Below are 27,800 nucleotides of genomic sequence, written 5' to 3' on the forward strand. Positions count from 1 at the left end.
AGGCCAACACCGACAGTCTAAGCGGGGATGCGCTGGTAGCTGTTCTATCACGCGCGTGCGACGCCACTATGCCGAGAAAAACACTGCCAAGAAACGGTAGATGCCCGGTATACTGGTGGAGTGCCGAGATTGCAGCTCTACGGTCAGCCTGCCTCAGAGCTAGACGTAGGATGCAAAGAGCTCGTACCGAGGATGCAAGAGAGAACCGCCGTGAAGTGTTTCGAGCTGCGAAATTGGCCCTCAATAAGGCCATTAAAAGCAGCAAGAGAGCGTGTTTCGACAACCTGTGTGAGAGTGCCAACGCGAATCCGTGGGGTGACGCCTACCGGATTGTGATGGCCAAGACCAAAGGGGGCTCCTCACCCCCAGAACGGTCTCCGGACCGGTTGGCAACGATTATCGAAGTACTCTTCCCGTCTCGAGCCACAAGCCCCTGGCCACCTGCACTACGAGACAGTGCGGGCACGGCCGAAATGGTGGCTCCAGTGACGAATGAAGAACTACTCGCAGTGGCTAAATCCCTAGCAATGAACAAAGCTCCAGGGCCGGATGGAGTTCCAAACAACGCTCTCAAGGCAGCGATCATAGCGAACCCGAACATGTTCAGGCTAACTATGCAGAGATGCCTTGACGAGTGCCGTTTCCCCGATAGATAGAAAAGGCAGAAATTGGTGTTGTTGCCGAAGCCCGGGAAGCCACCAGGCGACCCATCGGCGTACAGACCAATCTGTCTGATCGACGCGACTGGCAAATTGCTTGAGAGGATCATCCTCAACAGGCTAATCCCGTACTCAGAAGGTACCGACGGTTTGTCAAGCAATCAATTTGATTTTCGAAAGGGTAAGTCCAGGGTCTACGGGGAGTCAATTCCTGAGGTAGAACTAACCGCAGAACACGCGATTAGCACGGTGGAGGAATGGATGAGCGCGAGAGGCCTGGAGCTCGCTCATCATAAGACGGAGGTAGTTATCGTCAACAACCGCAAGTCGGCACAACATGCAGTTATCCATGTGGGAGAAGTCGCGATCATTTCACAGCGAAGTCTGAAGTCTCTCGGAGTCATTATAGACGACAAGCTGACCTTCGGCAGCCATGTCGACTATACATGCAAGAGAGCGTCGACTGCTGTTGCGGCTCTATCGAGAATGATGTCCAACAGCTGAAAGGTGTGCGCCAGTAGACGTAGGTTACTGGCAGGCGTTGCCGTATCTATCCTCAGGTACGGCGGCCCGTCATGGTCAAGAGCACTGAGGGTAACCAGTTACCTACAGAAACTGGAAACTGCCGAACACATATTGTTCGTATGTCATCGGTTCGACGTCGAAAGAAGAGCAATGCTTGACGTCTGTGGCTGGGACACAACCCCTGATACCCTTACTCAGCGGATATGTCAATCGGTGGAGAAGTGGAACGCAGTCTCGGCTGCTACCATCCAGATTGTCAGTAGGCTACAGGTAATCTGGCGAACCGAGCAACAGACGACGGGCACGGCTAACTAGTGATTGGTTAGCTGGAGCGAAAAAGGCCAAGCGCAAAAAAGGGAGTGAATGGTCTGTTCATGCCGAGGCAGGTTTGGCGCAGCGAATGGCAACCGCGTAAGGGGTAAACCCAACCACCCCGAAGCAAGACAGAAGAGTGAGTGTATAGGCGTATAAGTGGACTGCCTCATGCCAAGACGGGTGGGTCGTAGCGTAGTATGTTGGAACTTAGCTATCGATGCCTCATGGCGTGGCAGAGGAGTGAAAGGGTGAGCATCCAAGTCAGTCTTACACGGCATGTTAAGGGTGAGCATAAAAGTCAGCCTCACAGGTTGGTAGAGGCTAGCACAAAAGTCAGCCTAGCAAGGAATGAAAAAGGTGAGCACACAAGTCAGCCTCGCATGGTATGTCAGAAGTGGGGACTAAGAAAAATGTCCCACATGGGATGCCAGGGGGAGTGACAAAGGTACAATAGAGTGGCACGATTGAGAGTGAATCAGGTGATAGGGTGAGCACCCAAGTCAGCCTCGCATGGTACGGGTAGGGCGAGCACAAAAGTAAGCCTAGCAAGGAATGAGTAAGGTGAGCACACAAGTCAGCCTCGCATGGAACGTAAAAGGTGAGCACAAAAATCAGCCTCATGTGGGAGTGTTTGAGAGTGAATCAAAGTGCGATTGAGAGAGCACCCAAGTAAGCCTCATACAGGATGTATGAACGCGTGAGTGAGAGTGAATGAGTACATTTAGTACAGCCATTCCCCTAGAAGTAATACCGAGAGGTAGTTCCTGGGAGGAATGATGGCGGAGCCCAATGGAGTTTAGTCGGTATTAATGGCTGGTCGCCATTCGAGCCCAACACGCCCCCAGTGCACCCCGTGTGGTAGATTTGACCCTACCAATAGCACGTGTACTGGGCTAGGACGTAAAGGTCTTCTCCATTGTAAAAAAAAGACAAATACATGATAAATTCCGGGAGATTAATTCGTTATCGAGCACTCAGTCGAGATAGAAGTCTTTTGTCATCGGTCCGTACACTCTATAGCGACAAATAGTGTTAATCCGCGTTCAAGGTTATTTGCACACTCTACGCCTAGTTGAGGTTTCAGTATTTTTTTCCCTTCTTTTGTGTTTCTGTTTCTGATACCGTTAGCCGGTCAGTGAAGTGAAAGAGTGTTCTTCTAGTAAGCCGTCTGGATACCGTTACGTACACAAGCTAAGTATTAGTTTTCGTTTCCCCTTCTTGGTTGTCTTAATAACGTGCACTGGGCAATAGGCCCGTGCAAAAATGATTTCCCCTGACGGCGGTTCATCTCAAGGTGAGATGGACGTCGAAATAAAATCGGCTCCCCGGCGGAAGGTATATCCGAGCACGGCCACCGGGCCATTTGTGATCTTCTTTCGGACCAAAGAAAAAAAGTGTTTGAATCTGTTGCAGATTTCTCGAGTTCTGACGGATCGGTATTCGGCCGTGACAGAAATATCGAAAATTCGCCCTGATAAGCTTCGGGTGGTGGTTAACAGTTCAACTCAGGCAAACGATATTGCTGGCTACGAGCCCTTTACGAGGGAGTACAGGGTGTATATTCCAGCTAGCAGGGTTGAAGTCAGTGGGGTCGTTTCCGATTCGAGTCTGAATTGCGAGGACCTGCTAAAATATGGGACTGGCTGTTTCAAAGACCCCATGCTTAAGCCAGTGAAGATACTGGAATGCAAACGTTTGCATTCAGCATCAGTCGCAGCTGACGGGAAGAAAACATACGTCAACTCAGACTCTTATCGGGTGACCTTCGCCGGCTCTGCCCTGCCCAACTACCTTCTCTTTGACAAGGTTCGTCTACCTGTTCGCCTCTTTGTGCCGCGGGTCATGAACTGTACTAATTGCAAACAATTGGGACACACAGCCTCCCATTGTAGCAATAAAGCCCGCTGTGGGAAATGCGGTGGGAATCATGTGGATGATTCCTGTGGTAGAGATGTGGAAAAGTGTCTCTACTGTGGGGGAAACCCACATGATCTCCCTTCATGTCCCGCGTACAAACAGCGCGAGAAGATCTTTTGCGAGGAGATCTTTTGCAGAAATGCTTAAGATAGCTACGCCACCTGTCTCTACGAACATCTATACCAACTTGTCTACTGGTGAAGGCGACTGCAGAAGCATTATCCTGAAAATCGATTCCTTTAAAATCTTACTAAATAACTTGAAATGCGATGCTTTTGCACTATGCGAGACATGGCTTACTTCAGAAATAGACCTACACTTCCATGATTTTAACATTATTCGGATCGAGAAGACTCTTACGGAGGAGTACTTTTGGGGATCAAAAAGGGATATTCTTTCAACCCAATCGACCTTCCCTCGACACCAGGCATTGAAGTTGTCGCTTGCCAAACCAGAATTAAAGGCAAAGACCTTTGCATTGCTTCCACTTACATCCCCCCTAGAGCCTCAGTCAGCCACCGACGGCTTTGCGATATTGCGGAACTCCTCCCCGCACCGAGGCTAGTTTTAGGTGACTTCAACTCCCACGGTGCGGCATGGGGTTGCCTTCATGACGATAATCGATCTACCCTACTCCATGAGCTTTGCGACAACTTCAATATGACCATTTTGAATACGGGTGAAATGACACGGATTCCTGGCCCTCCAGCGCGTCCGAGCGCCTTAGAGCTGTCCCTCTGCTCCCGCTGCGGTTAGATTGTATGTGGAAGGTAGTCTCTGATCCCCACGGCAGCAACCATCTGCCAATCGTAATTAATATTGCTAACGGTTCAGGGCCACCGAATACAATAAATGTTTCGTATGACCTCACACGAAATATTGATTGGAAGAGCTACGCGTCCGCGATATCCGACAAAATCGAGTGCACTCAAGAGCTTCCTCCGGAGGAAGAGTACGGGTTCCTGGCTGGCTTGATTCTCGATACCGCGATTCAAGCTCAGACTAAACGCGTACCATACGCGAACTCCCGCGGGCGTCCTTCCAATCCATGGTGGGACAAAGAGTGCTCAGACGTGTACGTGGAAAAGGCCGCTGCGTATAAGACCTTCCGAGATGACGGGCTACTAGCTAGCTGCCGACAGTACGCGATGGTGGATACGCGCATGAAGAGTTTGATGAAAGCCAAAAAACGTAGCTACTGGCGCCGGTTCGTCGACGGACTAACGAGAGAAACATCGATGAGCACTATTTGGAGTACGGCCCGGCGCTTACGAAACAAAAACAGTGCTAACGAGAGCGTGGAATATTCAAACCGTTGGATATTCGATTTTGCCAAAAGGGTTTCTCCGGATTCCGCCCCGGCACCGCGCCGCGTCCCCTCACCATAACGCGAACGAATCATTATTTTCGATGGTGGGGTTCTCACTTGCTCTCTTGTCATGTAACAATAAAGCCCCAGGGCTAGACAGAATCAAATTTAGCTTGTTGAAGAATCTGCCAGACTCTGACAAGAGACGCTTGTTGAATTTATTTAATAAGTTTCTTGAGGGTAATATTGTCCCTCATGACTGGAGGCAAGTGAAGGTCATCGCCATTCAAAAACCAGGAAAAACAGCTTCCGACCACAACTCGTATCGACCGATTGCGATGCTGTCCTGTATCCGAAAGTTATTCGAAAAAATGATCTTATTTCGCCTCGACATCGCCTGGGTTGAAGCAAATGGCTTACTGTCAGATACACAATTTGGTTTCCGCAAAGGCAAAGGGACGAACGATTGTTTTGCATTGCTCACAACAGAAACTCAAATGGCTTATGCTAGCAAAGAGCAGATGGCATCAGTTTTCCTAGATATAAAGGGGGCTTTTGATTCTGTTTCTATCAAAATTCTTTCTGAGAAGCTGCACCAGCATGGTCTTTCACCGACTCTAAACAACTTTTTCCTAAATTTGCTGTCCGAAAAACATATGCATTTTTCGCATGGTGATTTATCGACATCAAGAATAAGCTACATGGGTCTTCCCCAGGGCTCATGTCTAAGCCCCCTTCTCAATAACTTTTACGTGAATGACACTGACGAATGTCTTGTCAATTCCTGCACGCTAAGGCAGCTTGCAGATGACGGTGTGGTCTCTATTACAGGACCCAAAGCCGTCGATCTGCAAGGAACATTGCAAGATACCTTGGACAATTTGTCAGCTTGGGCACTCCAGATGGGTATCGAGTTCTCCACGGAGAAAACTGAGCTAGTCGTATTTTCAAGAAGGCGTGAACCAGCGCAGCTACAGCTTCAATTAATGGGACAAACTATTGTTCAGGCTTCAACTATCAAATATCTCGGGGTAGGTCCACTGGCTTCGGTATTTTCAATCAAAAGTTCACCGCCTCCTACAAACTCAGTGACCCTGCTTCAGTTTACGCCGCAGAACTAGCTGCTATTCAGTATACCCTTGGAGTCATTGACACATTACCCGCAGACCATTACTTCATCGTCTCGGATAGTCTGAGTTCTATTGACGCTATTCGCTCGATGAAACATAGAAAGCATTCCTCGTATTTTTTGGGGAAAATACGGGAGCTACTGAGTGCTTTATCTGACAAATCTTTCCAGATTACCTTGGTGTGGGTCCCTTCTCATTGCTCCATTCCGGGCAATGAGAAGGCGGACTCCTTAGCTAAGGTGGGTGCCATTGAAGGTGACGTTTTTGAAAGACCAATTTGCTTCCACGAATTTTTCAGTATTACTCATCAGAGAACTCTCGAAAGTTGGCAAACCTCGTGGAGCAATGGGGAGCTAGGAAGGTGGCTACATTCGATAGTCCCTAAGGTATCGACGAAACCTTGGTTCAAGGGGATGGATGTGGGTCGTGACTTCATTCGTGTGATGTCCCGACTCATGGCGAACCATCACACGCTGGATGCACATCTCCGACGTATTGGGCTCGTGGAGAGTGGTATCTGCGCTTGTGGCGACGGTTATCACGATATAGAGCACATAATCTGGGCGTGCACCGAGTACAGTTCCGCCAGGTCTCGGCTTATGGACACCCTCCGGGCCCGAGGAAGACCACCCAACGTCCCGGTTCGAGATGTGTTGGCAAGCCGCGATGTCCTCTATATGTCCCTTATATACACCTTCATAAAAACCATCAATATCCAACTTTAACTGCCCCTTTTTCCTTATCATTCTCAGAAACGCTCTCTTCCACCTGTACCATACACCCACGATGGTTTGATGCGACTCCAAGGCGACACAAAACATCCCTGTCGAATGAGCCAACAAACACGGGACCTAAAGCACGAACATCACACGTACAATTCGAAATGTAGCCGATCAACATCTGAGCCGCACTACGAAATCGTCTGGAGAAACCCCTGCCATCTCGAGAACGACCACCCGGCGTCCCAGTACATGATTCTTCCTGATGAAGACCACCCTGATTCTGTAATCCATCCGTTGATCTCCCGAAGTCTGAAACTGAAACAATGTTCTCCCCCTGCCATGTTTGTCCACCCTACTTCCCCTGACTCTTATACACAGAAGTAACACCCCTTCCCCCCCCCCCCCCCAAATATCTTCATGAAGCATTTAGCTCTTCTTGCCTTTTCTAGTTTTAACTATTATATTATATGATCTCGTTTAAAATGCCCAACTCTACTGCCACGTAAAATAACTCTAATTAATGTCTCCGAATCTTTACAAAATTTAATCACGCCCTCTAATTATTTCTACTTTTAAGATAGTCGTAAAAATTTTCCCCCTTAGTTAAACATTATTTGCTCCAATAATCTCATTGCTAAAAATGTCAAACCATATTGCCATAAAAACTAAATGACCCCTCTAATCTTACGAAAATTATACTACCCCCTTGTGTATATGTATAGCTATAAATTAGCCTTAGTTTAATTTCAAAAATCAATATGTAAGCCCCTAGTTTTAAGTAATTTAAAATGTGAAACAAAACAAAATTGGCACCTTTAAGCTAACGCAAACCTGCCTTATCAAATAAACGAATTGAAAAAAAAAAAATATCTCGGGGTCTGGTTCGACTCTAAAGGTACATGGCGGTGTTAGGTATCTGAAACAAAAGTGCCAACAAAGGATCAACTTTCTCCGTACAATAACCGGAACATGGTGGGGTGCCCACCCAGGAGACCTGATCAGGCTGTACCAAACAATGATATTGTCGGTGATGGAGTACGGGAGCTTCTGTTTCCGCTCCGCTGCGAACATACACTTCATCAAACTGGAGAGAATCCAGTATCGTTGCTCGCGCATTGCCTTGGGTTGCATGCACTCGATGAGTCTCGAAGTGCTGGCGGGCGTTCTACCGCTGAAAAATCGATTTTGGGACCTCTCATATCGATTGCTCATCCGATGCGATATCTTGAACCCGTTAGTAATTGCAAATTTCGAAAGGCTTGTCGAGCTCAATTCTCAAACCCGATTTATGTCCTTGTACTTGGATTACATGGCACAAAATATCAATTCTTCTTCATACTATCTCAACCGTGTCAATCTCTTTCATGCTTCTGATTCAATTGTATTCTTCGACACATCCATGAAGGACGAGATTCGTGGAATCCCGTCCGCAAGTGATCCCAAGCATCTTTCAAAGTAAATTTCGAGAAGTCGACTGCAACAAGATGTTTTATACCGACAATTGCGCTCGAGGAACGATTAGGAGAGCTGATGTGCAGAGGAGAGACTCTATCATCTCACGATCGCATATGCTCCTAGGCTTTGCGGACGATATCGATATTATCGGAATCGATCGACGGGCCGTGAAAGAGGCATTTGCGTCTTTTAAAAGGGGGACAGCGGGAATTGGACTCATGATTAATACTGGCAAAACAAAGTACATGATCGCTGGTATACAACGAGGTTCCAGTAGTGGAAGTAGTAGTGTAGTGTTGCCAGATGGTGAAATATTTGAAATCGTAGATGAATTTGTGTACCTTGGAACGTATGATAACGATGTTACCCGTGAGGGGAAAAGGCGTATATCAGTTGCAAATAGGGCTTATTACGGAATTCGTAACCAGCTTAAGTCCCGTAGTCTGCGAACGAAGACGAAATTCGCTCTATATACGATTCTGATTCTCCCGGTGGCTTTATATGGTCATGAAGCATAAACGTTAACGGAAGAGAGTTCGGAGTATTCAGGCGTATGTTGCTGCGAATAATACTCGGCGGTACGCAGAAGAATGGAATCTGATGGTGTCACATGAACCATGAGTTATGCCAAGTATATAAAGGGATGGATATTGTTATCAGCTTCAACACGGCAGATTGGAGACGCGAATGCCGGATGAGCCTCAAGTGAGGACAATATTCAACAGGGAACCCGGTAGAGGCCGTCGGCTAGGTGGCAGGCTGCGTACAGAATGGTTTTGTGTGGCTGTGGCGGATCTGAGGGCACTCAACATTCAGTGCGACTGGAAGCGATTGGCCCAGGATCGAGTCCAGTGGAGGAAGATACTTCATCTGGCGAATACACATCGAGAATGAGCTGCAGCTCAGTTGCATCAACAACAAAAGATCGTATTCTTTAACTTCATTAACATATTATACGAGAAAATGATCTACAGAGGTTTAAAAACTGTTCCATATCGATTCTCTTTGTTTGTAGACTGGAATAACATCTGTTAGATTTCTTGTTTGTTTACACTGGTACTTTGATACAGTATCTTGTATTTATTAAGCTTCAAGCGGCCATCTTGGAAAACGAAAAAAGGAGTTTTTTCTCACACTGTTAGAAAAATTCTTCATGAGAGCGAGTAAGGGCGCTTTAACCCTGGCTCATTAGCCAGGGCAGGGCTAAATACTTCTGTCCCATCCCAGGAACCTAGGACCAAAGGAGTGACATTAACCCTCTTAGCAAAGTCACTCCCAACGATTTATCAAACCCCCATCAAATTGAAACGGTTGTGTACGGTTGTCCACGTTTCTTCCTTATTCAAGGTTCAAAATAATCCGTTCCGTTGAATGAATAATTTGATTGCCGTATAATTCTGAATCATCTTTATTTTGTACGCTGCACAGTTGGCCTGGCCGCTTTAAAGCTTGTGTCATATTCAATATATGCCACAAACATTAATAATGACAAGAAAAATTGTGGACGAACGTCTGAAATTTTCCAGGATCCCTACATGTAGACTAGACTAGACTAGACACTGTTAGAAAAAAATCTTCATGGGCGGTGGTCCGCTATTTTCATCCGCGTCCCTTATCACCAATTTTTATACAGTGATTCATCAGCAGTGCTATCTTTGAAAATGAACCACCTTGGTCATGCAACTATTTTGTCCCGATTTTTTAAAATGCAAATATTTAAGCAATCTTCATTTCGTAATATTCTGAATTGCGGATATTTTGTCGTATGCAATTTTAAATGTACTTTCATTTGATGGCATTGTAAGGGAACACGTATCCGCCGGTTAATGCCAATCGATCTGACATTTCTTTTGACTGAGCAAACTAATTTATTTGTTTGTTTAGTGTTTATTTGATCAATTAGGAAACGAATCCACTGGGTCTTTAATGCGGGTGGGAAATACGTATGGTCTTGTCTGAGTGAATGACTTTTGAATTATGTATGAGGGTGGAGAATTGACAATTCGCAAGATCAATTCAAATTCAATTACTAATTTGCGGCAATCATTTCAGCACGAGGAATAAATGTTTTATGGTCATATTTAATGCTTTACTTTTAGTCCATTAACTCATCAGACAATTATACTGAGGTAAGAATAAGTACGTACTATTTGGAAACGGGGGGTGTTTGATTCGTGCATGATGCTAATATCGTTTAGGAACGCAGTATTTGTTTTTTTTCTGTTTCGCGTCTTCATTGTAATATCGGAACGTTTAACTCGAACGAGGTGGAATATTTCAAGTTACAGGATCTCGATATGCTTGTGATTATACCAATAAGGACCATTTATAAATTCTGCCACGCTATTAGGAGGAAGAGATATGAATAATTGTGACATAAATGGAAGGGGAGCACGTCATGTGCTTTGACGCAATCGGCCGTTTTACGCACGATTGCGCCATGTATATAGTAAATTCCATAGAACATGAACACTTTTGCTAGTAGCGGCATAAAAGTGCTACTACAAAATGAAGGAAAAACTAAAATAATTTGATTCGTATTAGACCAAGGGGAAAAATAACGTGGTAATATGACAGAGAGTTAGTTAGTATTGGGTAATCTTTGCGTGACATAATTTTTGAATGTTCCACCATGCCACTTTTAAACTCATTGTTTACGGTCCATTTTACATTGTCGACAACACTCCCGACAGCCGGCTGTCCGGAGTTCAAGTTGTTTTCGATGAAACAATCTCAATAAATGATTAGCCAGAGTTTAAACGCCTAGAAGATTTGCGTCTCCTACAGTCAATAAACTATTCAAACATGCACGAAAATATAGTCTCAGTCGCATCGCTTGCTTGAAGCGAATCCAGACTAACAACCCACCCACTACCCAATCCGTGGTACTTATGGGAGTGTCACTGAGTCGGGGCCTTCCGTCAAGTAAGTATCACATCAACACTTCCTTTCTCATTCCAAGTTACGGTAAAGATGGTCGTGGCCCGCAATGGTGGCTCTCAGGCGAAACTCTCGCTTGGACTGGATCAATTGTTATTCCCAAACAATGCTCCTCAAGTAGCCTGGCTGGAAATGAGAGTCATCAGTCTGCAATCTACGAAGTAAACCGTGCTTACGCAACGCAACGCAACGCAACACTGTTAGAAAAATTCTTCATGAAAATTAATTACACTAAGGTTTTTTTTACACGGGGGATACGTACCGTGTAAAAAAACCGTGCAAAAAAAAACCGCGTTAATTGCGAAATCCGTGTAAAAAAAACCGCGTTAATTGTGAAATCCGTGTAAAAAAACCGCGTTAATTGCGAAATCCTTGTAAAAAAAACCGTGTTAATTCAGAAAACCGTGCAAAAAAAACCGCGTTAATTCCGAAAATCGTGCAAAAAAACCGCGCTGCATTCAATGCAAAAGACTTAGACGATTTTAGGAAAAGGGATGATTTCGGAGTTTTATCAAAAATGTTCTAAGTCCTTTTGAAGGCAAAAGACTTAAACGATTTTTGAACAGGTTTTTTTTGCACGGATTATGCAAGTAGCACGGTTTTTGATTTTTCCAATTCCTTAGGTTTTTGGAAAAGTGGAAACGTCGGATCTTGAGGTTTCCTTTTGTCCCGCACTTTAACAATATGGTTGTTTTCGGTACAGTGTTAACGAGTAGGCACCAAATATCGATGGCTGAGGCCATTTGGAATACCAAGATGACGACTTCCGGTCTAACAGAATTTTCAATAACCCAATCAGTATGCATATTTTCCGAGCGGGCCTAATGAGCGCATGATAGAGATCAATGTCTGAGGCCATTTTGAAATACAACATTGAGACTATCGGCTTAGCGATATTCTGTATAACTCACAACATGGAGTGTTTTGGAACTGGATTGACAAATATGCAGTTGCCAGAGATCTGAGTATAAATATCCAGCGTAAAACAAAAAGATACATTTATTTTTGTATATTTTGCATTTATAAGATAAGAAAAATGTGCTCATGAATGGATTTACTCGAATTTGAGTTGGTTCGTCTGCTAGAGCTCATCGAGCGAATCTTCATGCAAGACTCAAAGTCGAATCAAAAAGCTGACATAATCAGAGGGAAATAATAAAATCAGGTCTTCGCTGTATTATTAAGGGGGGCGTCTGGTGTAAAGTGCTCAAACCGAAAGTTATTTTGTTTTACGATTTTGAAGGCAAGGAAACAATGCATCTTTTATGTAATGTTATGTTTGTAATGTTTGTACGTTTATTCTGTACGAAAAAAATATTTGCGCGGCCTTATTCTGCGCGGCGTGTGACGTGAGACGACGAAACTCACCTCACTTTACGTGACTTTTCTCACCCGATTCTGAGAGTCGACTCGGGTGAGGTGAGATTCCTTATTGCGGTTAAATGGGAGTCTCACGTCACCCGAAGTGACTCTTCAGAATTGGGTGAAGTCACGTAGAGTGAGGTGAGATTAGTCGTCTCACGTCACACGCGCAGAATAGGGTCGGCAGCCACGCAGAGCCACACATACGAGCGTTCCAAGAGTAGACGTCCAACCATTTCCACGTCGAGGAGCGCCGCGGCTAACACGATGACTCTTGATAAAATTGTTTGACACAGGAAATTAAGTAAAATTTGTAAAGCTTAGACTTGTAGTTACTCGATGAACCCAAAAAAAGTTCGAGTTTAGGAAAATGGCTTCATGTAAACCGACAAATCTCATATTTTTCTGTAAAATTCGTGCACTTTTCTTCAAAATAATAGAGAGAACAATTTTTTCATTCTGTTTTCTGTGGTTCACCGACAGGCTACACATATTGTGCATTTTCATAAAAAAAATCAAGTCAATTCTTTGATTAGTTTTTGAGTTATCGTGTTCACCAATTTGAAAAACGCGGTTTCGAAAAAACGCTATTAAAGGATACTCCATATCAAATTGCATCACGGAAAAAATGACGTGGAAAACAATCCATTTGGTATTTTCTCTTAAAAATTTGGGTGGAAGTAGTTTAAAGTGTATTGTTCACACTGTATTTTTATCGCTGTCAGTCTTAAGAAAATTGTTGCCGATAGATTGAAATCTGCGTGTGCCACAGCAAATACGCGCGAGGAATGCATGGCTGTTTAAAACAAAAGAAGTTCAGCGTGGTCACCGAGATTGTGGGAGACTATTCTAGAGGCTCAATACTAACAATTAAGCGGATAAAAAAGAAGTCGATTTTTTTGCCCACTACACCAGACGCCCCCTTAAGATGAATGAGATGTACACTAAAGCAGAGATGATGCTTATAGAGATGCGCGAAGACTGAAGCCAAAAGTTCCAATCGAACCCAAAGCAACGGTTCCAAACTAGCAATGTAACCAAATATGGCGGATTTAGGAAGTAATGCGTGGGGAGTATCGAGATTGAAATGAAAAGAAATGCATGTCTGCATCATGCATCCTCGATACATTTTTTCTAGTGCAACGAAAAACATGTAGACAGGCTCAGTAACGTAAATCAATGCGTTTCCAAGTTACATGATTGAGTATTGTGGGAAACATTTCAAAAAAGGAATTCGCCAAGCATTCATTAAAACTACAAGTCACTCGCTGTTTACACAATATTCCTGGTTGCCAAAACTAGCAGACAAATAATTTGTAAAACCGTGCAGCCAAATTTACTGTTTTTCTCGCCGCGTGTCTTTATACTTAAAACATCGTCTTGGCACTAAAATAGAAGTCACCATCTTAGATGAAAACATGACTTCCGGAATTGACATCCGGTATCTATTCATTAACGCTATTACAAAAATTCTCATATTGTTGTGGTAATTGAAAATTTTACTAAACCGAAGTAACCATCTTGATTTTCGAAATGGTCTCAGACATTGATATTTGGCACCTACTCGTCAATCCCGTTCCAAAAATACTCATATTGATTGGGCTTTGGAGAATTCCACAGAACCGGAAGTCGCCATCTTGAATTTCAATATGGCACCAGACATCGATATCTAGCGTCTATTCGTCAATTCCATTCCAAAAATACCCATATTGATTCGATTTTAGAGAATTCCAATGAACCTGAAGTCGCCATCTTGGTTTTCCAAATGGCCTCTGACACTGATCTCTATCATGCGCTCTATTGGGCCCGCTCTGAAAATATGCATGCTGATTGGGTTATAGAGAATTCCACTGAACCGGAAGTCTCCTTCTTGGTTTTTAAAATGGACTTAAACATCGATATCTGACGTCCACTCATCAATCCCGTTCCAAAAATATCCATATTGATGGGGTTTCAGAGACTTCCACTGGACCGGAAATCGCCATCTTGATTTTCAAAATGGCCTCATCAATCCCGTTCCAAAAAATACCCATATTTATGGGGTTTCAGAGAATTCCACTGAATCGGAAGTCGCCATCTTGGTTTTCAAAATGGCCTTAAACATCGATATCTGACGTTCACTCATCAATTTCGTTCCAAAAATACCCATATTGATGGGGTTTCAGAGAATTCCACTGAACCGGAAGTCGCCATCTTGGTTTTCAAAATGGCCTTAAACATCGATATCTGACGTCCACTCATCAATCCCGTTCCAAAAATACCCATATTTATGGGGTTTCAGAGAATTCCACTGAACCGGAAGTCGCCATCTTGGTTTTCAAAATGGCCTTAAACATCGATATCTGACGTCCACTCATCAATCCCGTTCCAAAAATAGCCATATTGATGGGGTTTCAGAGAATTCCACTGAACCGGAAGTCGCCATCTTGGTTTTCAAAATGGCCTTAAACATCGATATCTGACGTCCACTCATCAATCCCGTTCCAAAAATACCCATATTAATGGGGTTTCAGAGACTTCCACTGAACCGGAAGTCGCCATCTTGGTTTCCAAAATGGCCTTAAACATCGATATCTGACATCCACTCATCAATCCCGTTCCAAAAATACCCATATTTATGGGGTTTCAGAGAATTCCACTGAACCGGAAGTCGCCATCTTGGTTTTAAAAATGGCCTTAAACATCGATATCTGACGGCCACTCATCAATTTCGTTCCAAAAATACCCATATTGATGGGGTTTCAGAGAATTCCACTGAACCGGAAGTCGCCATCTTGGTTTTTAAAATGGCCTTATCAATCCCGTTCCAAAAATACCCATATTTATGGGGTTTCAGAGAATTCCACTGAACCGGAAGTCGCCATCTTGGTTTTCAAAATGGCCTTAAACATCGATATCTGACGTCCACTCATCAATCCCGTTCCAAAAATAGCCATATTGATGGGATTTCAGAGAATTCCACTGAACCGGAAGTCGCCATCTTGGTTTTCAAAATGGCCTTAAACATCGATATCTGACGTCCACTCATCAATCCCGTTCCAAAAATACCCATATTAATGGGGTTTCAGCGACTTCCACTGAACCGGAAGTCGCCATCTTGGTTTCCAAAATGGCCTTAAACATCGATATCTGACATCCACTCATCAATCCCGTTCCAAAAATACCCATATTTATGGGGTTTCAGAGAATTCCACTGAACCGGAAGTCGCCATCTTGGTTTTAAAAATGGCCTTAAACATCGATATCTGACGGCCACTCATCAATTTCGTTCCAAAAATACCCATATTTATGGGGTTTCAGAGAATTCCACTGAACCGGAAGTCGCCATCTTGGTTTTCAAAATGGCCTTATCAATCCCGTTCCAAAAATACCCATATTTATGGGGTTTCAGAGAATTCCACTGAACCGGAAGTCGCCATCTTGGTTTTCAAAATGGCCTTAAACATCGATATCTGACGGCCACTCATCAATCCCGTTCCAAAAATACCCATATTATTGGGGTTTCAGAGACTTCCACTGAACCGGAAGTCGCCATCTTGGTTTTCAAAATGGCCTTAAACATCGATATCTGACGTCCACTCATCAATCCCGTTCCAAAAATACCCATATTTATGGGGTTTCAGAGAATTCCACTGAACCGGAAGTCGCCATCTTGGTTTTCAAAATGGCCTTAAACATCGATATCTGACGTCCACTCATGAATCCCGTTCCAAAAATAGCCATATTGATGGGGTTTCAGAGAATTCCACTGAACCGGAAGTCGCCATCTTGGTTTTCAAAATGGCCTTAAACATCGATATCTGACGTACACTCATCAATCCCGTTCCAAAAATACCCATATTAATGGGGTTTCAGAGACTTCCACTGAACCGGAAGTCGCCATCTTGGTTTTCAAAATGGCCTTAAACATCGATATCTGACGTCCACTCATCAATCCCGTTCCAAAAATACCCATATTTATGGGGTTTCAGAGAATTCCACTGAACCGGAAGTCGCCATCTTGGTTTTCAAAATGGCCTTAAACATCGATATCTGACGTCCACTCATCAATCCCGTTCCAAAAATACCCATATTAATGGGGTTTCAGAGACTTCCACTGAACCGGAAGTCGCCATCTTGGTTTTCAAAATGGCCTTAAACATCGATATCTGACGTCCACTCATCAATCCCGTTCCAAAAATACCCATATTTATGGGGTTTCAGAGAATTCCACTGAACCGGAAGTCGCCATCTTGGTTTTCTAAATGGCCTCAGACATGAACATTTGGCATCTACTCGTTAATGCTGTTCCAAAAGCAATCACTTCACACTTTTCCAAAAATCTTCGAAATTCTTTGCATTCAAAATGGAAAAGCAGAAACGGTGTAAATTTGAAAATCCGTGCAAAAAAACTTGGTCAAAAACCGTCTAAGTCTTTTGCCTTCATAAGGATTTTTGCTAAAACCGTGTTAATTGCGAAATCCGCGCAAAAAAAATATGATCAAAAATCGTCTAAGTTTTTTGCCTCCAAAAGGACTTAGAACATTTTTGCGAAACCCGTGTAAAAAAAATTGTTGAGAAATCGTCTAAGTCTTTTGCCTTTAAAAGGATTTAGAATATTTTTGCGAAAAACCGTGTTAATTGCGAAAACCGTGCAAAAAAAAACGTGCTAATTGCGAAAACCGTGTAAAAAAAGCCGTGTAAAAAAAAACCGTGCAAAAAAAACCGTGTAAAAAAAACCTTAGTGTATTAGTACTTTACCAATGCCTCGAATACATTGATTCATTTTCATGAAGATTTTTCCAACGGTGTGAGAAAAAACTGTTTTTTCGTTTTCCAAGATGGCCGCTTTTCCACGCTTTCTCAGTTGAACCTTAATATATTCGTTAGCTAGTATTGCATTGTGAAATGACATGTTATTAATTTCGATCATAACGTTCGGCCGATTCATTTCGACTATAGAAGTGATAGTTCAACATCCTGCTTTAGTTAATTTGGTCTTGACTCACTCGAACGACGCAATAGTTGGGGAATAAATTATTGGCACTGTTGACCTCTTCCATATCGAATCTGTTTCTCCGAATTTTGCGCTTCTCTATGTTGTATTGATATACTCCAACCAAAATGAAAAGATACTAAAAGACAAATGCTGAAACAAATCGTCTTATGAACATAGGTGGACATCTCGGTTCTGATCCACACGATGCTTAAACACTAAATCGAGAAGATAACTCTACATTAGTTTCAAAAAAGATGTTTCTAAAATTGTAATTCTATTTTGCAAATCGTGAATAACATATATTTCGCCGAAAAATAAGGCCTCCCCTCTCTACGGTTTTAAACAGCGCATGATAGAGTCAATTTGGAGAAAAATTTGTATGAAAACATCCATGAAGAGCCTCATTCTTTTCTGTATACTTCAATGATTTAGGAACAGAGGCTTAGCTACAAAAGTTAATAAAATACTTCGAGACTGACATCAGATCATGTCTTTAGATTTCCGCCAACATTCCACCAAATAATTCATGCCACAACCAGAACCGCTCCCCATAGTTTCGCCAGCTCGATTTGCATGATGTCATTTGCAAGTTTCACTCGATGCAAAAATGAAAGGACTCGAATTTGCATAAATCTTTCAAGCGCACGAATGGCGGCAGTCGACTACGGGGAGACACAAAAACAAAACGAGGTCAAGACTCCAATCAATGAAGTCAAAAGCAGAGGCAGAGACAAGGCAAACTACTACTACTTCCCATCATCATCGGTGGAAAGTCATTCACCTAATTAAGATGACCGAATGGTGCTCAGCAGCTGGCGAATATTCCACCCGGATGAAGTGATTTTTTTTCCTGCGCTGCTTCTTCCACTCAACGGTGCGTTATGATTTCGCATAAGTAATCAGGATGCGGTATTGCAGCGCGAGATGGAACTAGGCGGAAGTTAAAGAAGTGGAACAGAAAAAAAACTTTCAAAAGACATCCTTCAACGTCAGTAGAGAAAAATGAAAATAATTGAGTGGGAGGAAAAGACTGTACTATCGCTGGCTGCCGCCAGCACATCTGTCGTAGGATGGATTTAGTGCGACCGTATAACTATGCAAAAGTTCATTTTTTCGATGATAACAATGTTTCGAATCAGGTTCGGCAGTGAAATGGCAGCTCAAGTACGGTTCACAGTTTCAACCTTCGCCAAAAACAAAATTCTTTATCTCGTTTGCATTTCATATACCTACCTGATTCTTTTTTGAAAGAAAAAAAAAGTCTTGGTAACTTTGGAATCGTCAGCCATGCCATCGAATCGTGAACCGAAAAAATCATATTACATTGAAGAAAGAAGACTTTTAAAATTAGACGATCAGTCAACAAAGTTTCTGTGCCAGCAGTCGCATGGGAAAATGTCAGCACTGTTATCTCTACACGGCCTCGAACGAAAATGTTTTTTTTCACGGAAAAACCGCCAAATTTGACAGTGTTCTGCCACGGTTTTTCGCCTGATTTGATTACGTGCGGGTGCGGTGCCCGGTGGCTGCATGTGAGCTGAGTGACGATGCGGGACACGGACACGCTCTGCTGCCGTTTCGGTGGTTATCGATTTTTAGATAATTCACCAACAACCGCAACCGCAATCTGTCACTAACAAGCAATCGGGAGACAGTTTAATATTTCGCTGGAGGCGAGCAGATTTTGCTACCATCATGCTATTTTTCCCGACTTTGGGGTAAACGGATATTTTACTTGCATCGTTCGGTTGGAATTGGAAAGCTCTGTACAAGCAAGTTACGAGGATGGCACGGGTATTCTGCCTAATTGTGTATTCAGTGGAATTTAAAGGAATTCCTACCTAAAATGCAGCAACATTAAATTAGTTCCGCGCTATTGAGAATGCCGTAGAATTAACAGACGAGTCCTCTAAAGGTCGAGCAATTTCTGCTTGATGGCGGAGCTTCTTCCGGCTTCCGGCTTCACACCTGAAATATGCAAAACGATTGTTTTGTTACATATGTCGTGTTGGCAAAGTGGTCATCAATCTCTAAGAATGTCACAACATTAAGCAGAAAATCACGACGCTGGCCTGGCGAATTGATATAATTTATCACTTGGGCTGAATGTGAACAGAGATAGTTAGTGAAATGCGGATGTTATGGCCGCATGAATTAGGCATTCTTAGACTGTCGTTTGTGAAAGTTCTTGGCAGAGGCGACTACATTCAGCTTAGTGTTGCTCTTAACCTTTTAAATGTGGCCTGAAACTGGACAAATTCGATTTGCAACCTAGTAAAATGCCTCATGTTACTTTTAAAAAATAATATCACTTTGTGAGCAGATGGCCGAATCATGTACTCATTGAAACCAATTATTGCTGTGTCGAATCGAAATGGGTAAAATTTGAAGTTCGTATCATTGTTATTTTGTCTTTTTGCAAAATTTCTAGTTGCTTATACTGTTTCTAGTTCTATTGATAACAATATAATAAATTCCACAAACTGTTTGTGCACTCGTCTGTTGTGACCAGCTCGAAAAGAGGTAGAAAGCGATCGGAATTATGTAGCAGTCTCTGGTACTCAGACATATAATTATTTGTTTTACATTCAAATACCAAATGCGTACACAGGTATTTACTGAATCTCACGCTCGTTCAGACCTCTTTAGTTTCCTGTAATTATGATGAGCTATCACGGTTGGTTACAGATCTACAGCATCATTAGTCGGCACGCATTCTCGCATTTTCCTGATAATAATGTATTTGATTACCGTTCAGTATTATATACCTTCTCTGTAATTGAATATTTCCGGAAATAATAGGTTGGAATCGGAAATGATGATGATGTCGTTAAAATGATCATTAGCGCTATTAGCACTTCCAAACCTGGACACAGCCAGTTTAATATTAATATTAATAATCTTCTAGCAATTGCAATTATGGAGTAGGTTTTATCATGCATTTCATTATTGGTTTTCATAATAGCTCTATTTTTAAAGCCGGTTCTATGTCACAAAGAGAAGCAAAGTTCATGTTTTTCGAAGGGATCTTCGTTAGAGATCGCATTTTCAAATTTATAAGTATCTTTTTACCCGTTCGAATAAATTTCTTATAATTAGACTTTGCTATATTACAACCTAATAAGAAATTTTGTTTGAAAGCATTTATTTATGAAGGTTACAACGCTTATTTCTTTAGTAAGATCTGGATTTGCTTTCTGACTTCGTTTCATCGGTATTTGGCGCATTGGCTTGTTATCTGAACCGTGCTTCGATTTGGTTGATGAAATCACAACTAAACCAGAAACTCTGATTGCGGGATATTATCCGCGACTGGTTGTTTGCTTGTGAACACAAGTAGTGTTACGTTTTGTATTTAGCGTTTATTTAATGTTCCAGTTGGTCTGCCTGACATTTATGAAACGAAATCAAAATGTAAAACCATGAAAAGTGGAACAAAACTAGTTCAAAGTGCGCCGTTTCAATACGTTAAAGATCATTGTCTAGTGTGATTAGACAGTTTTATGGAGTTTCTGAATGTCGAATAAAAGAAAGAATGCTGTAAATATGCGGAATTCAAACCAGTCATTATTATTAGTATGATCATAATTCAACTCTATTAGAAATATTCTATCAACATACCGTGCAGAGCCCATACACCGATAGGCCTCCATTTACCGATCAATTTGACGGCGAAATTGTTTTGACTCGAATATTGCACGGAATTTAGAAATTGTAAATAAAGTGAAATATGGAAATAATACGTAGAACATCAATATAATATACACCTTCATTATTCATCTTTTCGTATTTTTCCAAATAATTATATTTGAATGCTGTGTTAAATCCGTTGCCATTTTACCGCCATTTTCTCTTAGCTCAAAGTCAACTGTTAATAAAACTGTGTAAGGATAATATTTCTAAGTGAATTATACCGAAACCGAATGAACAAAGTCTACAACACATGTTTGGACCTAATATGTTGGCAATAAAAAATTATAAACCTAGAATTTTCGTCAAATGGATATCTATTACTTGTACTGATCGGTGAATGGCACTCTAGAATTGCTGGGCTTTTCGGCTATTTTGCACTGTCTGCCAATTCATTTACAAATTTGCGTATTTTTTCTTAATAGTTGATTAAATATTCTAGTTGAAAACAAAGATCGAATTGAAATGCCTTTTAACATTGTTTTTAAAGAGCGTTCGAAGTAGAAATCGCTGTTAATTGATCGGTAGATGGGTCTTGCACGGTAATTATAAAACACATGATTTTTCTTCCTGATTCGGTTTTCGGTTTCGTAAACACGTGACAGTTCCAGAATTCATGGCGCTTTAATGACGATATAGGGATCATTTTTTCCGTGTATTGAACATAACTTAGAGGAATCAATCACATAATGATAATATTACTGCACAGTAATTGATTGCGTTTTCGCTAAGGCAAATGTGCTTCACGCTCGGTCAAATTTCTGTAGTTTCCTCAAACTGTAACGAGCCAAGAGATTGTTTGCGGATCTACAGCATCATTAGTCGGCACACATACTCGCATTTTCCATGCATAAATAGTACTTGTTGGCTCCTTGGTCCTAGCCAACACCGAAGACGATCGAAACCCACCTTTGGTATCTGCATGCAATCAGCCACAACGGGTCCGGTTGAAATTTGGTGATGAAACTGGCTCTGACTTAATACGGTCTAATTTTGCTCAGCCATGTATGCATGCATCTTGGGTTGTCATACGACCAATAAAATAGGCGCCCACGAATTGTTCACACATCACACAACACCTTTATTATACATATTAGATGGACTAACGACTATTTATTAAAATATTAACATCTAACATAAAATTTATACATCTGGAGTAATATCACATGGGTCCGTTGGACCGTCTTCACCGGAGATTGAAATGGCACTGTCCTGCACGTTCACCACTAGGCTAGCCCGAAGCAATGCAGTGTGATCTGCGATGTTTTCCCAGGCACTCTCTCGATCAGGCGATCTCCCGCTCTGGATTGGTGTATGACGATCGTGGACCACCACATGCTGATAACGTAGTGCAACCACCACTCTTATCACTGCTGATGGCACTACCACCGACGATGCGCTGCTGATCTCACTGGTGATCTCACTGATGGTCGTAAACGACGTGATATTGTACCGATCGGATGTGTTGGAGAGTAATGGACTGTATGGACTGTTTATTCCAGGGATGTAGTGGAGGGTGGATGGTGCGACTCCTAAACATCCTCACCCACCCAGAAATAACAGCATTTCTGAAAAATAAAGAAAAAACTCCTCTTCGACAAGGACAGGATGTGGGAAGTGTGATCACTGGGGTTCTCCTTCAGTAGAATTATTGTCCTCGAAGCTTTCTGCAATAGGTAAGATGCACAGTTTCTCAACTGGTCGTGTCAGCAACCCAGTGGCTGTTTTCAGGGTCACCACTCGTACGACACCGTCTTCTCCCGGATGAACGACTTCGATTCTTCCCATCTTCCATCGGAAAGGAGGCTGATTATCGTCCCGAATAATGACCAACCTTCCGACTTCCATTTGTACCGGTGGACGCCAACGTTTCACTCTGCCTTGTAGCTGGGACAGGTATTCTCTCCGCCACCTCGTCCAGAAGTCTTGTAGCTTCCTTTGCACCAGTTGCCATTGTTTCAGACGATTTGTTGGAACATTTTGATAGTTAGGCTCCGGGATAGACTGCAACGAAGATCCCACCAGGAAGTGAGCTGGAGTTAATGACTCCAGATCGTTGGGATCATCGGAAACAGCTGTGATTGGCCGCGAGTTCAAGCATCCCTCGACTTGAACCAGCAAGGTGTGCATATCCTCAGGTGTGATTGGACTGTCACCGATGACCCTTAAGAGATGATGCTTGGCTGAACGGACAGCGGCTTCCCACAACCCGCCGAAATGTGGTGCACTTGGGGGACTGAAGTGCCAGTGTATTCCTTCTTCCGCTCAATACCTTGACACCTGCTCGCAATGCTGCTTGTTTTTAAAAAGAGAGAAAAATTCTTGGATCCTATTGCGAGCTCCGACAAAATTTGTGCCATTGTCGGAGTATATGTCGGTGCACTTGCCCCTTCGTGCCACGAACCTTCTAAGTGCTTGCATAAACCGATCTGTGGACAAGTCCGACACCAACTCGTACTGCTTTGGTGCAAAGACAGATGAATATGGCGACATATGCTTTCACTGCTCCTCGTCGTGGTACTGGTCTCAAGTACACCGGTCCGAAATAATCCACACCTGTTTTCGAAAATGGCCGAGAAACTGTCACGCGAGCTGATGGCAATTCTCCCATGAACTGCTGTACCGGAGTTGGTTTCGCACGAAAACATCTATGGCATTTGTGCACAATATGTCTTGCCATATCTCTTCCACGCAAAGGCCAGAAACGAAGCCTTACGACACTCAAAAGTAGCTGTGGTCCAGCATGAAGCAATCGCTCGTGGTAATGTTGTAGTAGCATCCGAGTGAAGCGATGACGAGCTGGAAGAGCTATAGGGTGCTTGGTATCATCCGATTCCTGTGAATGTTTTAGTCGTCCACCAAGCCTAATAAGACGATCTTCTGCGATACCAGGGTAGTACCAACGTAAAGCCGATTGACCTGATACTGGCTTACCATTCGTTAGAGCCTTCCACTCATTAGCAAACCCTTCCAGTTGTACACGACGAACAAGGGTTTCCTCTGCTTCCCGCAGCTCGATAGTAGTAATAAAACCAGGTGGCTGATTTTTCTGAGTGCGTAGTAGTTTAATGAGTCGCAACCAAGTAGCTGTACGTCGAACCAGATCTGAATAGGATGAAAACTTGCAGATGTACCAATCGTTGAATTCCTTTACTGAAGAACATGTTGTTGAAACTACTGTGCGACGCCTTTCTTCGTCCCCTTCCTCGCTGTCACCATCGCCATGAGACTGAGGCCACAGTTCTCGAAATTCTGCCAACCAGGTGGGGCCCTGCCACCAGAAGGCGTTACTGAGAATGTCCTGTGGAGAAACTCCTCTGGATATTAAATCTGCAGGATTGTTTTTGCCAGGAACATGACGCCACTCCCATTCTTCCGTTAAGTTCTGGATCTTTGCCACCCTGTTGGCAATAAACGTGCTCCACGTCGTCGGAACCGCGTTAATCCAACGCAGCCCCGTATGCCTTCTCAGAGGCATCCGAGAAGCAGTGTATTTCTGAGGATACGGCACCGGGTAGAATTACACTTCGTTCGATGCGTATATCGTTGAGTAGCGGCAATTGCAGATGAAATTTCCGCCAACTCTCACCCACCATCGGTGGTAACGATTGATCCCAATCCAAACGATTTCCATCTTTGTCTCTAAGAGTCCATAAAAGCTGCATGAACAGCTTGGCGGTCGTGATGGTGGCGCCTATAAGTCCCAAAGGATCGAATAGTGTAGCTATTATCGATAAAACCCGACGTTTTGATAGTGCATCCGTTTCATCCGGTGGTGGAATGTTGAACTGGAACCTGAAAACATCAGTATTCGGTATCCACGTGAGCCCCAATGTCTTCACTGAGGGATCTGGGTCTAAACTTATTCCCTTGGTATCACGAATTGCCAAATCATCGTTGGAAATGCCTTCCAATACTTGCGTCGAGTTCGACGCCCACTTCCTGAGCCGAAATCCACCACTATCCAGCAGTTCGTTTAATTGAATCCTTAGCTGCATCGCCTCATTCACATCATTCGAACCTGTTATCACATCATCCATATACGTGTCCTTGATGACTGCCCTTGCAGCCAAAGGAAATCGATACTCTTCATCTGTCGCCAGTTGTTGCAGCGTTCGAGTTGCCAGGAACGGTGCTGGTTTGGTACCATAGGTAACCGTATTTAGCTCGTACGTTGATACCTCCGCAGTAGGTGACGAGCGCCAAAGGATGCATTGCAATGGTCTCTCCTCCGGGCTGATCAAGACCTGTCGAAACATTTTTTCAACGTCGGCCACGAGCATTATCTGCTTGGTCCTGCATCTCAAGATAATCGACCGTAGATCCTCCTGGATTACTGGCCCCACCAGCAATACATCGTTTAACGAGATGCCCGACGATGTGTTACAGGATGCGTCAAAGACTACTCGAACCTTCGTAGTAGTGCTCGCCTCCTTAACTACAGGATCATGCGGTAGGTAACATCGTCTAACTGGATCACTCGCCGTTGCCTCGACCCTTCGCATGTGTCCCAACCGATGATATTCCTCCATGAATGAAACGTACTGTTCCCGTAGACCAGCGTCCCTTGCCAGCCTTCGCTCCGTGCCTAAGAGCCTTCGGAATGCGATGTCCCTTGAATCGCCCATCCGAGCAAGGATTGCTTCGTCCTTTGGTAGAGAAACAGTATACCGCCCATCTGCACCACGCTGAACTGTTTGGGCAAACAATGCCTCACAGCGCGCCTCATCAGGTGAATAATTTACCGTTGATTCGATTCCCTCGCAATCCCAGAATCGTTCCACCAGCGCTTCCAAACTATCCGACGTGGAAACATTGCAATTAATCTTTAGTGACTGAGTGGGGTTTGATAAGCCGCCGCAAACCACCCACCCAAATACCGACTCGTTTAACGCTGGCATTTGCTCGCCAAGTAATATTTTCCGACCAGTTACGAAGAAGTCGAAAAAGGCTTCAATGCCGAGTACCATGTCCACACCCTTGGACACACAGAATGACGGATCGGCCAATTTAATACCATTTGGAATTGCCCATCCTGCTGCGTTGATTGTGGCTGTCGGTAGATTTACCGTCACCTTTGGTAATACGAGAAAGCTCATTTCTCGTGAAAAGTCAGAAACGCGCGACCGAATCGTGGTTAAAATCCGCTGCTTGACCTTAGTGGCGGTCTGACCGATTCCGAGAACCGAAATTTCTACCTTTTGTCGTCCAACCTTCAACCTTTGACTCAATCGCTCCGTTACAAAATTGCTCTCCGACCCCGAGTCTAGCAGGGCACGAGCGGGGAAATGTCTGCCGTCATCATCCTCGATAACGACTACTGCGGTGGCCAGTAACACCTGCGATGAAAATTGTTGAACTGTGTTAGATGCTGACACATCGGTAGCTGCTACGTTGCCACTTGAAGAGATTCAGGTGCCTGAGGCTCCTTGGATGTAGATGCATTCTCACCATTAGCAATTTTTGCTCCCTTGGCATTATTTTCCTTCTCTCGTTTGAAGCAAACCATCGTGTGATGCCGACCCTTACAATTTCGGCAGGAAAATTTGGACTGACAATCCTTCGCCTGGTGGCCCTGCCTAAAGCAGTTACGACAGAGAGAGTGAGTCCGAAGTAGTGCTTCCCGATCTGATACCGACATCCGCTGGAATGCACCGCACTGATACAGCAGATGGTTCGCCGTGCATGCCACGCAACGTCCCCCAGACGATTGTGCTGTACTGTAGCTAGTCTTCACAACAGGTGGTTTCTGTTTCGAAGGCACTTGTGACTGCTGGGTGCCCCTGTTGTCCACCGACCTTGGTGGTAGCGACTCCAACACCTGCACTCGACGATGAAGAAAGTCTGTGAGATCCTTCAGTGTATCCACTTCCTTGCTTGACGAGCACTCTTCCCACCCCCTACGAGTCACTGGGTCCAGACGCGCGGTGAGAAGGCTAATGAGAAGAAGATCCTTGTAATCTCCAGGTTGTACAGCTTGATCGAGAGTTTGGACAGCTCTCTCAAAACTCTCCAGAAGCATGTGTAGCTCTGATGCGGACTCCTTCGAAAGGCTAGGTAACTTGAACAGCGACTCCACCTGTCGCTTTCTCAGCAGCTTGCTGTTGTTGTACCTTTTTAACAACATTTCCCAGGCAATTGGATAATTTGCCTTAGTGATCTGCAAAGGGTCAATAAGGCTCTTTGGTTCACCTTGCAGACACCCCTTGAGGTAATGGAACTTTTCAACTTCGGGCAAGTCCGACTTCCAATGGATGAGTGAAGTGAAAAGGTCCCGAAAACTAAGCCACTCGTCGATGTCACCGTTGAAAGTCTGCAGTTTTATCTGTGGGAGGCGTACGTGATCCAACGTGCCATGCATCGACGTCTCTCCGACACGGATGGACTGTTCCAAAACCGAATGTTCCTGTCGCTCCTTGACCCTATCTACGAGAAACGATTTTGCCCGGTAGTAATAGTCACTAAATTCCTTTCGTTCCTTCTCGTAACCATCACCATCGGCAGGAAAATCATCGTGGCATTTTATCTCGACTAGGATATCACCAAACCTTTCCCACAGCTCGTCGAGTTTCTGCAGGCGTATTTCCGCGTCGGTGATAGTAGTTTCTTCCGTGCAGTTCTCTACAAACTGCCATATATCGTTGAACGAGGACTGAACATCCTTTAACCTCGTCGTCAGGGCCTTCAGAGATGCTCCTTTCTTGGCAGCGGATGATGCAGTAGGAGGCATGGTGGTTGTTCGTCAGAAGCGAGAGGAGATGAAATTGGTGTAGTATACTGCGATTGGTCCTAGCTTCG

The 27,800-nt window shown here is 43.8% G+C and overlaps 2 protein-coding genes across 4 annotated transcripts in view; one reads left to right on the forward strand and one right to left on the reverse strand.

Annotated features, from left to right (window-relative positions):
• The window catches only part of LOC131682539 (transient receptor potential-gamma protein), a 526,333-nt gene that overhangs the window by 208,386 nt on the left and 290,147 nt on the right, over nucleotides 1–27,800 (forward strand). The gene's annotated exons all lie outside the window — the stretch shown is intronic.
• Nucleotides 23,410–27,732, reverse strand: LOC131679415 (uncharacterized). The gene is made up of 3 exons (XM_058960145.1): nucleotides 26,404–27,732; nucleotides 24,596–26,341; nucleotides 23,410–24,498 (listed from the first exon to the last, which is right to left on the reverse strand). The coding sequence occupies exons 1-3, from the start codon at nucleotides 27,730–27,732 to the stop codon at nucleotides 23,410–23,412; spliced, it is 4,164 nt and encodes a 1,387-aa protein (XP_058816128.1).

This window comes from Topomyia yanbarensis, chromosome 2 (assembly GCF_030247195.1).
Source record: "Topomyia yanbarensis strain Yona2022 chromosome 2, ASM3024719v1, whole genome shotgun sequence".
NCBI classification, from domain to species: domain Eukaryota; kingdom Metazoa; phylum Arthropoda; class Insecta; order Diptera; family Culicidae; genus Topomyia; species Topomyia yanbarensis.